At 39.8% G+C, this 11510-nt stretch overlaps 1 protein-coding gene across 1 annotated transcript; it reads left to right on the forward strand.

Moving 5' to 3' along the window:
* The first annotated feature begins 2706 nt into the window (after nt 1-2706).
* isl1a (ISL LIM homeobox 1a) lies at nt 2707-10273 on the forward strand. Its single transcript, XM_064972168.1, has 6 exons — nt 2707-2979; nt 3600-3789; nt 4771-5030; nt 7359-7645; nt 8101-8268; nt 8914-10273. Exons 1-6 carry the CDS (start codon nt 2952-2954, stop codon nt 9028-9030), a joined length of 1050 nt encoding a protein of 349 aa, XP_064828240.1. The 5' UTR covers nt 2707-2951; the 3' UTR covers nt 9031-10273.
* Nucleotides 10274-11510: the final 1237 nt, after the last annotated feature.

Genomic DNA, 11510 nt, shown 5'->3' on the forward strand with positions numbered 1-11510 from the left:
TGAACTCTGTGTGACCCTGATTTAGCCCACTGCAGTAGAAGGTTAACGAACTCTGTGACCCTGATTTAGCCCACTGCAGTAGAAGGTTATTTAAGATGATTGCATCTTCTGGATAGGAACGTCTGCTAAATGACTAAAATGTAAATATAAAATAATCTATTAGTGCATCACTGGTGTAACCACCACAAATATATGTTTCCCCTTTTCATCTCTCTCTCTCTATATATATCTCTTTCTGTCTCTCTGTCTCTCTCTCTCTGTCTCTCTCTGTCTCTCTCTCTCTGTCACTCTCTCTCTCTGTCTCTCTGTCTCTCTGTCTCTCTGTCTCTCTCTCTCTGTCTCTCTCTCTCTCTCTCTCTCTCTCTCTCTCTCTCTGTCTCTCTCTCTCTCTCTCTCTCTCTCTCTCTCTCTCTCTCTGTCTCTCTCCCTCTCTCTCTGTCTCTCTGTCTCTCTCTCTCTCTCTCTGTCTCTCTCTGTCTCCCCCCCACTCTCTCTCTCTCTCTCTCTTTCTCTATATCTCTCCATCACTTCTCTCTCCCCCAAAAAAATATTTTCTCCAGTCTGCATCCAGTTTTTTTAATTTTAAATATACTCTCCAGAAATATCTCTCTCTGTCTCTCTCTCTCTCTGTCTCTCTCCCTCTCTCTCTGTCTCTCTCTTTCTCCCTTTCTCTCTCTCTCTTTCTCTATATCTCTCCATCACTTCTCTCTCCCCCAAAAAATATTTTCTCCAGTCTGCATCCAGTTTTTTAAATTTTAAATATACTCTCCAGAAAAAAAAGCTTTTCAGAAGGAAAGTAATACAATTATACTGCACTGTCTACCACGTCTATTAGTCGTTATGGCCTTGTGATACTAAAAATGACACCTGCCTGTGAGTGAAAGCCTACTCAGTATAAGGGTATAGAGTACGCCAGCAGTCTACATTATGGCCTGTATGTGTCTTTGTGCGCAAGGTTAAAAGGTTGCTAAATAGGGCCATCCTGCTAACACAAGAGGGCGTGTTTTGGTCTACTATGCCCCGTTGGTTCCTCAACTCATTCACTGTTGGCCTGGTGAGCTATTCAGAAATCGGCCAAAAGGTTGTTTGTTCAGAGTCAGAGATGTGTAGTCTAGTCCATATACAGAAATAGAAATATGACCGTCACATTCCGATCTGTAGACGTAGATTCTGTATTGAGGAATGTTCAATAGACTTATTTCAACCCTTTATTGTTGGCCAATAAATCGGATATATTAACTAAACTGATTGGTCAACAAATTATAATACAAAAAAACACAAAACCATCCTATTGAAGATGCTTGTCCAGGCGTAGCCTGTACCTACTGAGAGAACCCATTATGCCCACCCGTCCCACGTTGTTTCTTTCTCTACTCAGTTATTATCTGATGCCCCACAATGTGAGTTTGTATTCCAGCCCGTGTCGCGTCGGGTTTAGGGGTGTCATTATGTGTAATTATATATGCTAATGACGGTTGGGTTGACAACCCTGCAGACTGACGAAACACTGTAATATTGATTTTAATCACATTATGACCATGTCTGTAAAATAGATAGAAACCACTAGCCATATTTTCCCAAGACAAACTGTATAAAACCGTGCTTACTTTTTGTTTGTGGTTATATCGTTACAATATTGGTTCATAATGTGAATAATTCGGTTCCGTTTTCAACAAACAAAATATTCAATTAAATGTAAAGATATAGCCTTGTAGATATAGTAGATGACAACAACCACAATGTGATGGACAACAACGATTTTTTTCATTAGAATAATATGTTTTTAAATAACCTTTACTTAAGTCAGTTAATAACCTTTCCTGAATTAAAATGACATGGTTAATTGCCTGATTCAGGGGTAGAACGACAGATTTTTACCAGTTCGGGGATTTGATCCAGCAACCTTTCGGTTATTGGCCCAATGCTCTAAGCACTAGGCTGCCCTGCCGACCCAGATGTTTAACCAGATAATGTATATTATACACCCTTGCATGGTACGTTGATTCCCTCTCCAAAAGAAATAACGTAAATCGTAACAGGCCTATATAAAATGGCATGTCCAAAGCTAAACAACATAGCTCCTCTGGACTGCATGTAGGCTGTAGCCTACCATCGAAAACTATGTGGGAGACTCGTAGCCTATGGCGTTGATGAATTGTGTTTGTAGACTCGAAAATGCAAATTCATAATTTAATATCAATGACAACGTAGAAAAAAAGCCTTGTTCGGTGGAGTATAGACTGATCAAGAATAGCACCCGAGAGGGAGTAGTTGGACTGATGCAGAATAGGAGCCGGGTAGGTTGGGTAGTTGGACGGATTCAAAACAGGAGCCGGGTAGGAAGGGTAGTTGGACTGATCCAGAATAGGAGCCGGTGGGGAGGGTAGTTGGACTGATCCAGAATAGGAGCCGGGTAGGGGGGTAGTTGGACGTATCCAGAATAGGAGCCGGGTGGGGGGTAGTTGGAAGTATCCAGAATAGGAGCCGGGTAGGGGGTTAGTTGGATTGAAGTATATGTGATCCAGAAAATAAGCTGGGAATGCATGTACTTGGACTGGGCTAACAGCAACAGCTGCTCCTTTCTTCATAACCAATCAGCATCCCATAAAGATGACGTTTCGGTGTCCTACGTCAGCCCGATGGCGATAGAGTAGAGTTGGCGCAAGGGAGTTTGAGTGGTAGATAGAGACTAGCGCGCCCCATCACAACACAGGGACCAGGCACCGGAGAACAGACCCTCTCACACCCCCGCCCTCTCCACCGACTAACACAGCTCCTCTGCGGCGGAACAAGTCCGGCTGCAACAACCGGTTAACAATCAGCCAGCACCGGTCAGTACACAGGCGACTGCTCTATACCCGCAGTCCGGAGGAAAAAACGAAAAACAAACAGCTTCAAAACTGTTGCACCACGTTTTAAAAGTGGACCTTACGCCGCCTTACTTCTTGGACATGGGCGATATGGGGGATCCACCGAAAAGTGAGTGGAGCTGGTTTGGCTCGGGATGCCATTCAAATCAAGTGTCTATTCTATTCTATTCTATTCTATTCTATTCTATTCTATTCTATTCTATTCTATTCTATTCTATTCTGAGTGATGCAAAACGGAGGCTAAATTAGATTAATTTCTACGTCGATTTGTTTTCTTTGCAGTTTGTCAGTTTGTGCAAAGTTTATTGTCGTAGCAGGTCCCATTTAATGAAACGTTTCCACCCGAATTGTCTTTACAATTCCGATATCAAGGATACACCATTTCAGTGCCTGTAAAGTTACTTTAGATCATTGAATAGCAGCGCGCATTAACACTAGTCTATAGACCAATCATAAAGAATGTTATTATCGTTAATAACCAACGTGTATTATATATAATAAATTAAAACAAATAAGTAATTATTATTATTATATTATTATTAATAATATGGTTGTTGTTGACATTGTCGATTATAGTCTTTTTCCCTTGTTGAATAGATGCTTGTTCTCAACAGCAAATGTTGAACCCCTTCCTGACGACATTACTATGGGACATTCATTATTCTCAATATAATCTTTAGAATTTCCTAATTTATATTCTAATATTTTTCTCCTGACTTTGTTCTCCAGAAAAGCGGCTCATATCTTTGTGTGTCGGCTGTGGGAACCAGATCCACGACCAGTACATTCTGCGGGTCTCTCCGGACCTCGAATGGCACGCTGCCTGTTTGAAGTGTGCAGAGTGTAATCAGTATCTGGACGAGTCTTGTACCTGCTTTGTCCGAGACGGGAAAACCTACTGTAAAAGGGACTATGTCAGGTAAGAGCTGTTTGTTATGAATATCATAGTTGTTGAAAAGCATTGTTTATTATTGATTGACTGGTTGACACATTCACGTATTAACTGTCTATCGTATCATAACATACATGGTTATACATGGGACGTGAACATTTATTTGCTAACATATTTGAATGCTCGGGAAAACTATATTTTAAAGTAGGTAATATTTCCATATTCTACTATTAAAAATATATAATTAAAATGTTCAGACTACATGAGGTTGATATTGATGATTAGCATATTTGCAATGAACTGTTTATTATTTTGTCTTTATAATCATAGACTACAGCAATAGACCACAACTGGGTTTTCTATTGAAAAATAAACAGATATATTGTTGAAACCACATAAGGACTGACACAGTTTTGACAGAACATGAGGCTACATGTTGACCACGTTTGCATATGCAATACAAACATATTACAAACATATTACAAACATATTACCAACATATTATTTAATGTAGCCTTACAGCAATATTTTGCAGCATTGATGACCATAAAGTGAGTCAATAGATCGATTTTAATAACATAGAATTGGCCGAATACATTGGACCTACAACTAGTCTACAATTGAATTTAGATTTTTTTTAAATATTTTTAGAGTTATCGACTGTAATAATAATAATAATAATAATAATAATAATAATGATATTATGAGTCTTCTAGGAATATTTAGAGTTATACTAGGTCTATATCTCTACGCTCATGATATTGGTTCTGCTCTGTTTCTACAGAATAGGTCTGTGCTTTGTTTTTACTAATGTACTATTTTAAAACGGGTTTCAAGTCATCCCATGTGGTATAAACATAACTAAATATTAAGGCCTAACAATCCTGCTTCTGCTTGTCCTATTATGTCTGGTGTCCAGCCACAGCATTAGCCAAACAGTGGGCCTTGGTGCCTCGTGACACCGTTAGCTGACTCTAACCGGTCACCCAATCTCTCCTAACCCTCTAGGTTATACGGGATAAAGTGCGCTAAATGCAACATCGGTTTCAGCAAGAATGACTTCGTGATGAGAGCGCGCTCCAAGGTGTACCATATCGAGTGTTTTCGGTGTGTGGCCTGCAGCCGACAGCTCATCCCGGGGGACGAGTTCGCTCTGAGGGAGGATGGCTTGTTCTGCCGGGCCGACCATGACGTTGTGGAGCGGGCCACAATGGGCGTCGGAGACCCCCTCAGCCCCCTCCACCCGGCCAGACCTTTACAAATGGCAGGTAGGTTAACAATTTATATCAATGGCTGTGGTGGTTTTTGTTGTTGTTGTTGTTGCTTTCAGTTGGCTTGTATGTGTTGTTGGTGTTTGGCAATTAGATTGATGTTGTATTAGTTGAAAAGTTTGTTTTCAGGCAACGGGCATTGGAATATTTGTGAATAGGGGCGGTTGATTTGGAGCACATAAAGACACAGATGAATGTATAGCATCGTCGATACAAACGTTTTTTAATTGGCCTACGTTTTCCAATGTCCGTAACACAATACCAACAAATATAAACAGATACCACGAAACGTTTCATTGGAGTATCTTGCCGTGATGTACCGAGTTTATTTCAACAGTAGGGGTTGCGTTTCAATGAAAACGTGTTACTCTAAATTCATTCTGGAATCATCTGAATATGATATGCGCATCTATTGGCTAATATAGTTGTTTATGTCATGAATATAGCCTACATTACCATTGGCTAATATAGTTGTTTCTATGTCATGAATATAGCCTACATTACCATTGGCTAATATAGTTGTATATATATGTCATGAATATGTATAGCCTACATTACAATTGGTTAATATAGTTGTATATATGTCATGAATATATATAGCCTAAATTTCTATTGACTAATATAGTTGTTTATATGTCATGAATATATATAGCCTATATTTCTATTGGTTAATATAGTTGTTTATATGTCATGAATATGTATAGCCTACATTACAATTGGTTAATATAGTTGTATATATGTCATGAATATATATATTGCCTACATTTCTATTGGCTAATATAGTTGTATATATGTCATGAATTTATATATATATATATGTATAGCCTACATTACTTGATATAATAAGCGGCGCGACGTTATTGTGAATCACACATGAGGATTGTATATATTTGATTATTATTGGGTCAATGGTGTGTGCTGTATGTCACTTATGAAATCATTCGCATTTGCGAGTGCTCTTTGTCAAGGTACCTCACAAGAGGGAGAATATCTGAGCAACGTCTTTCTTTACATAGTTCTAGCTGAATTATGAGGCCCTCCTAGGAATTCAGATATAAATTGTGTTTGTTTGTTTGACTTAAAAAAAAAATAACAGTCGGAAGTTTACTTTATATAAAGATGAAATGATACATTCTGTTTGTGCTGAAGTTTAGGGGCCTACAGTCTAGATGAAATGTAACGTGTCACAATAATGATGTATTATTGTATTATGTGGTTCTTGGGTGAATTATACAAGCCAGTTAGTTGGCCACGCACTTCAAATGGTCGGAATATACTATTTCCCCAGACTGCATACATGTCAGGCCTATGTGTAACCGATAGTCGCAGTTAGTGCTGAGGTTATAACCGGATTGGAAAACATGCTACATAACCGGAAGCTCGGGCAGATGGCCTCAGCAATATTTTGACGAGACTTCGTTCTTAATGAATTATTAAATTAAGAGGTATCGCACCAATCTAGTGAGAACCATTTTCGACTTTATGTATCTATAAAAATAAAAATAAACTACGTATTTGACAGTCCACTCTTTCACATTTCCTGCGCCATGGTCCACGTTTAACGCAGAACATATTGACACCCTTTTCCAATAGAAGTCATTTTGACATATATGCTAGAAGTGACAAGAACGCACTTTCACTAATAGTAAAAAAATAAAATGAATGATAATATCAAAGGCTAATATCAAAGTATATCAACGTATAGCCCATCCATGCGTAATAAGGTAATGATGTTTGGTGTTCATTCAAAACCCCAGTGGTAGGCTATCTCTGTAAGCTACAATACATGACAATTCTCTTTCTCTGTTGTGGATTTTAATTTAATTTTAGACAGTATTAAATGGGAAACGGGGATACCTAATCAGTTGTACAACTGAATGCCTTCAACTGAAATGTGTCTTCCGCATTTAACCCAACCCCTCTGAATCAGAGAGGTGCGGGGGGCTGCCATAATCGACAGACACTTTTTCCACACCCGGGGAACAGTGTGTTAACTGCCTTGCTCAGGGTAGAATATGTAGGCCTAATAGAAGTTTGGACAACTGAAATGTGAACAGCAGTGATAATGATAGGTCAAGGATGGGGTTGGTTGATAGCTGTAGTAATAACATATTACCATAAGACCCGGATAACATCACGCTGAATGGATACTCCATACTAGGCGTCGTTTTGTAGGCTACCATGAGTTACTGTACTGGTATACTTTTGAGAGTGTACGTTTTTGAAATCTCAATTTTGGTATACAACAGTGTCTTTATATACCCATGATGTTGAAGTGCCGATAAATAATATTTATTCTGTATTTCCTCCTCTCTTTCTCAACAGCAGAACCAATATCAGCCAGACAGCCCGTGCTTCGACCGCACGTCCACAAACAACCGGAGAAGACCACACGCGTACGGACAGTTCTTAACGAAAAGCAACTCCACACGTTGCGGACCTGCTACAACGCAAACCCCCGACCCGACGCTCTGATGAAGGAGCAGCTAGTCGAGATGACCGGTCTCAGTCCCCGAGTCATCCGGGTCTGGTTCCAAAACAAGCGTTGCAAGGACAAGAAGAGGAGTATTCTGATGAAACAGTTACAGCAACATCAGCCCGACGACAAAACGGTGAGAACCCTGTCAGATCTTTATTTAAATAAAGGATTCAAAACAGTGGTGTTCTTATCGGTCCAAACGCTGGTAGCTGTTGTAACTGTTTCATTATAATACTTCTATTCTTGTCTGGTCATTTTGTTTTCATGAAATAATTGAGGGGAAAATAGAAACGGAGAAATGGTCGTATACGTCTGCCTATGGATGGATGCGTGAGATATATCCACATGCAGGCGTATAACTTGTCCCTTTTTCACACACACACACACACGCACACGCACACACACACGCACACGCACACACGCACACGCACACGCACACACACACACACACACAGGTCTACATGATCGTTACGCACAAACATTTCCATCATATTCCAAATAGCTAACGTTGTTGTTGTTGTTGGGTCAATGTTGACGTGCTAATTTTAAACTTTATATGACGATCAGTTTCTCTGGGACTATCTGCAGAATATCCAGGGAATGACGGGCACACCGATGGTGGCGGCCAGCCCGGAGAGACACGACGGTGGTTTACAGGCTAACCCAGTGGAGGTGCAGAGTTACCAGCCGCCTTGGAAGGTCCTCAGTGACTTCGCGCTACAGAGTGACATGGATCAACCCGCGTTTCAACAACTGGTGAGTCCAGTTAGAGTCTGTACTATAACACAACTGGTGAGTCCAGTTAGAGTCTGTACTATAACACAACTTGTGAGTCCAGTTAGAGGCAGTACTATAACACAACAAGTGAGTCCAGTTAGAGTCTGTACTATAACACAACTAGTGAGTCCAGTTAGAGGCTGTACTATAACACAACTAGTGAGTCCAGTTAGAGGCAGTACTATAACACAACTAGTGAGTCCAGTTAGAGGCTGTACTATAACACAACTAGTGAGTCCAGTTAGAGTCTGTACTATAACACAACTAGTGAGTCCAGTTAGAGGCTGTACTATAACACAACTAGTGAGTCCAGTTAGAGGCTGTACTAAAACACAACTGGTGAGTCCAGTTAGAGTCTGTACTATAACACAACTAGTGAGTCCAGTTAGAGGCTGTACTATAACACAACTAGTGAGTCCAGTTAGAGTCTGTACTATAACACAACTAGTGAGTCCAGTTAGAGGCTGTACTATAACACAACTAGTGAGTCCAGTTAGAGGCTATTAATATTGGTCGTATTGAGGTCAATATGTGGATTTATTCTATTGTATAGTCTAAAATATTTTAATTAATATGTTGAATAATGTAATCTTATATATTACATTGTTCCTTTGTTTTGTTCAGGTCCATTTTTCGGAGGGAGGCCCTGGTTCCAACTCGACAGGGAGCGAAGTCGCCTCGATGTCATCCCAACTTCCAGACACACCCAACAGCATGGTCTCGAGCCCTATAGAGGCGTAGGGCCTCGAGGACCGACTGTAGACAACGTTAGACTATTGTCATATTTCTGACTGATGATGAAGTGATGCTAGTTGGGCAAAGGGGCGGACTGACTGAAAACTGAAAGAAAAAAAAATTATAACTCGGGGTTGAAAGAAACAAAATGTCACTCAATCTCTTGTTGATTTCATTCGAACTGAGAGATAAAAGAGAATCCTCCTCCCGCAACTGCACGAAGCCTCTTTAACGAAGAAACAACCCCTTGGTTGTAGTTTTACACTGTGAAGACAATCATGGATTATTACCCCGCCTAGATCTGTCCATATGTCCGTCATACGTCCGTCTGTCCAGCCGCCGCAAAACAACCCTGGAGAAGAGGAAAGGAGGGGACAATGGAGCAGTCTATGGGCTCTATTCAATCTGTGTTGCTGAAGCGTTACATATTGCGCGATAGACATTTAAAGCTAATTTCATATTTAGCTGACATATACAGCGATTAACATGAATGCAGTCTCCGCTAACGCGGGGAACATTGCCTCTTTCAGTCACGCTGCAACGCTGAACCTCAGCTATACGGTTTGAATAGAGCCCTAGAAGAAGTGCGTGTTTCCAGGAGCCGCAGAGAGAGCGCATCTGCCTGCACCATAAAGTGTCTGCGAATCATGCGTATCGAGATCTGTAGATCTCACTACGTCAACCATGACTGGTGCTGCCCGTTGGAAACTCCTGGTAACAGTTTGACAAAAACAATTTATTATACTACACCACACATACACTCCTGGACCAACGGACCTCTAGGAAAAAATATGAACTTTAATATTGCAGATGAAATCTGGTTCTACATTTGCACATTGTTGTGCATAATGTTTGAATATACAAACAAATGACTGGCTTTTCTGTTTCTCTAAAACAACTTGACCAGAGATTCGCCTCCTGATAAGATTTGTTTGGAGGGGATTGCAAATATTGCTATTCAATTATTTTGTTATTATCTCCTTGATAAAGCCCAAGTAAGGCCTACTTAAGCATTGCAACAAGGTATACCTCTATTTTGCCACAAGCTACGTGGGACTTTTATGTGTGAGTTTGTGTCCATTCAAGAATATGTTTTTTTTCTTTCCCAAAGATGTGTATAAGTTATAATGACCGTTTTTTTTTCGTTTGTTCCTGTTAAACAAAATTATTTATTATTTATTGTTGAAAGACTTGCCACTTTTTTTTGTGTAACTTTCTTTACTGAAGTAAAAAAAGAAAAACGATTGTACCGTGGTCTCCGATCTATCGATCCTTATTGTATGCGTCCTGTCCCTTTCTATATATTACTAATAAAACAACGCCATGTGTAGAAATATATCTCCAGGATTATTTGACTAATATGACGGCAGATACAGCATCTATCTTGGTCCTGAATTCATGCTGTCATTTACATCTCCTTGTTTACTTCGACTCGGTTAAAAATAACATTTGTGATCGCAGTTACTGAGCAATACGACGTCTATAATATAGTCTGCATCTCTCTTGATCTTCGTTCTGCAATCATCCCATCACTTTACACCTGTTTTTGGCCTAGTGATTTCATATATATATATATATATATATATGATTAGAAGTATACTCGGCTTAGATGGAATGTATGAATGGCATTTAAAAACAGCATGAGCTTTCATAACAACATTCCATATAAACTACTGCGTGTTGGCTCAATGATTCGATGACGTATGATAAAAGTCCATGATAGAGCAGACGAAATGCAAGCTACAAGCTATCATAGTTAGTTACTACTGTGAAAATGTGTTGGTTATATCATTCTGTGGGGCCTGTATAGGCTAGCTGTCCGTGTTGATTTGGCATATGACATTTGGCATTACGCATAAAAAGCAACTTACCCACTCCATTCCCTAATACATTAGACAGTTGCATTTATCTTAAATCCATGTCGCTGCTTTAAATGATTGATTATGAGCAAGTGACTCTACAATGGCGAGCACCATATGCATTTTAAAACTAAACCTGAACACATCTCATGGACACTTAACTCTGACCTCGGGCCCTGGTAACTTGGCAAGCCTGGGCTACTCGGTAGGTGGAAACCGGGTTTGTAAGCGGGCAGAGATGCCCGCATCTTTCCCCTCCGGTGACTGTAGTGAGCCTTTCATATTTGTTACACCTCCTAACATTAACACAATATCTCAATCCGTTGAATACGTTTGAAGAACGGGCTATTATATAATAATCATTACAATTTACACTACAGTTTTGTCACTGTGCATGTGAAATTATATTACATTCTAAAATAACATTTGGACGTTGGCGATCAGATTTAATGGGATTTTTTTTCTGTTGAGTAACATTTGGGGTGAATGATGTCAAATGATCACTAATATCCATCTATTCAAAACGCATATTGTGACAAGTAGGTCTACAGTATCTACAAATATGTAGCTAAAATTACGCCTGTTACGACATGGTTATATGTCTTTCTTACATTCAAATATAATTAA

The sequence above is a fragment of the Oncorhynchus masou genome, chromosome 1 (assembly GCF_036934945.1).
Source record: "Oncorhynchus masou masou isolate Uvic2021 chromosome 1, UVic_Omas_1.1, whole genome shotgun sequence".
Lineage (NCBI taxonomy): Eukaryota > Metazoa > Chordata > Actinopteri > Salmoniformes > Salmonidae > Oncorhynchus > Oncorhynchus masou.

Bases quoted from the DNA above. Each gene is read 5' to 3' on its own strand.
- isl1a (XM_064972168.1), top strand. From the start codon at position 2,952: ATGGGCGATATGGGGGATCCACCGAAAA. The intron at 2,980-3,599 runs GTGAGTGGAGCT...TTTGTTCTCCAG, and splicing joins TATGGGGGATCCACCGAAAA to AAAAGCGGCTCATATCTTTG. The intron at 3,790-4,770 runs GTAAGAGCTGTT...CTAACCCTCTAG, and splicing joins TGTAAAAGGGACTATGTCAG to GTTATACGGGATAAAGTGCG.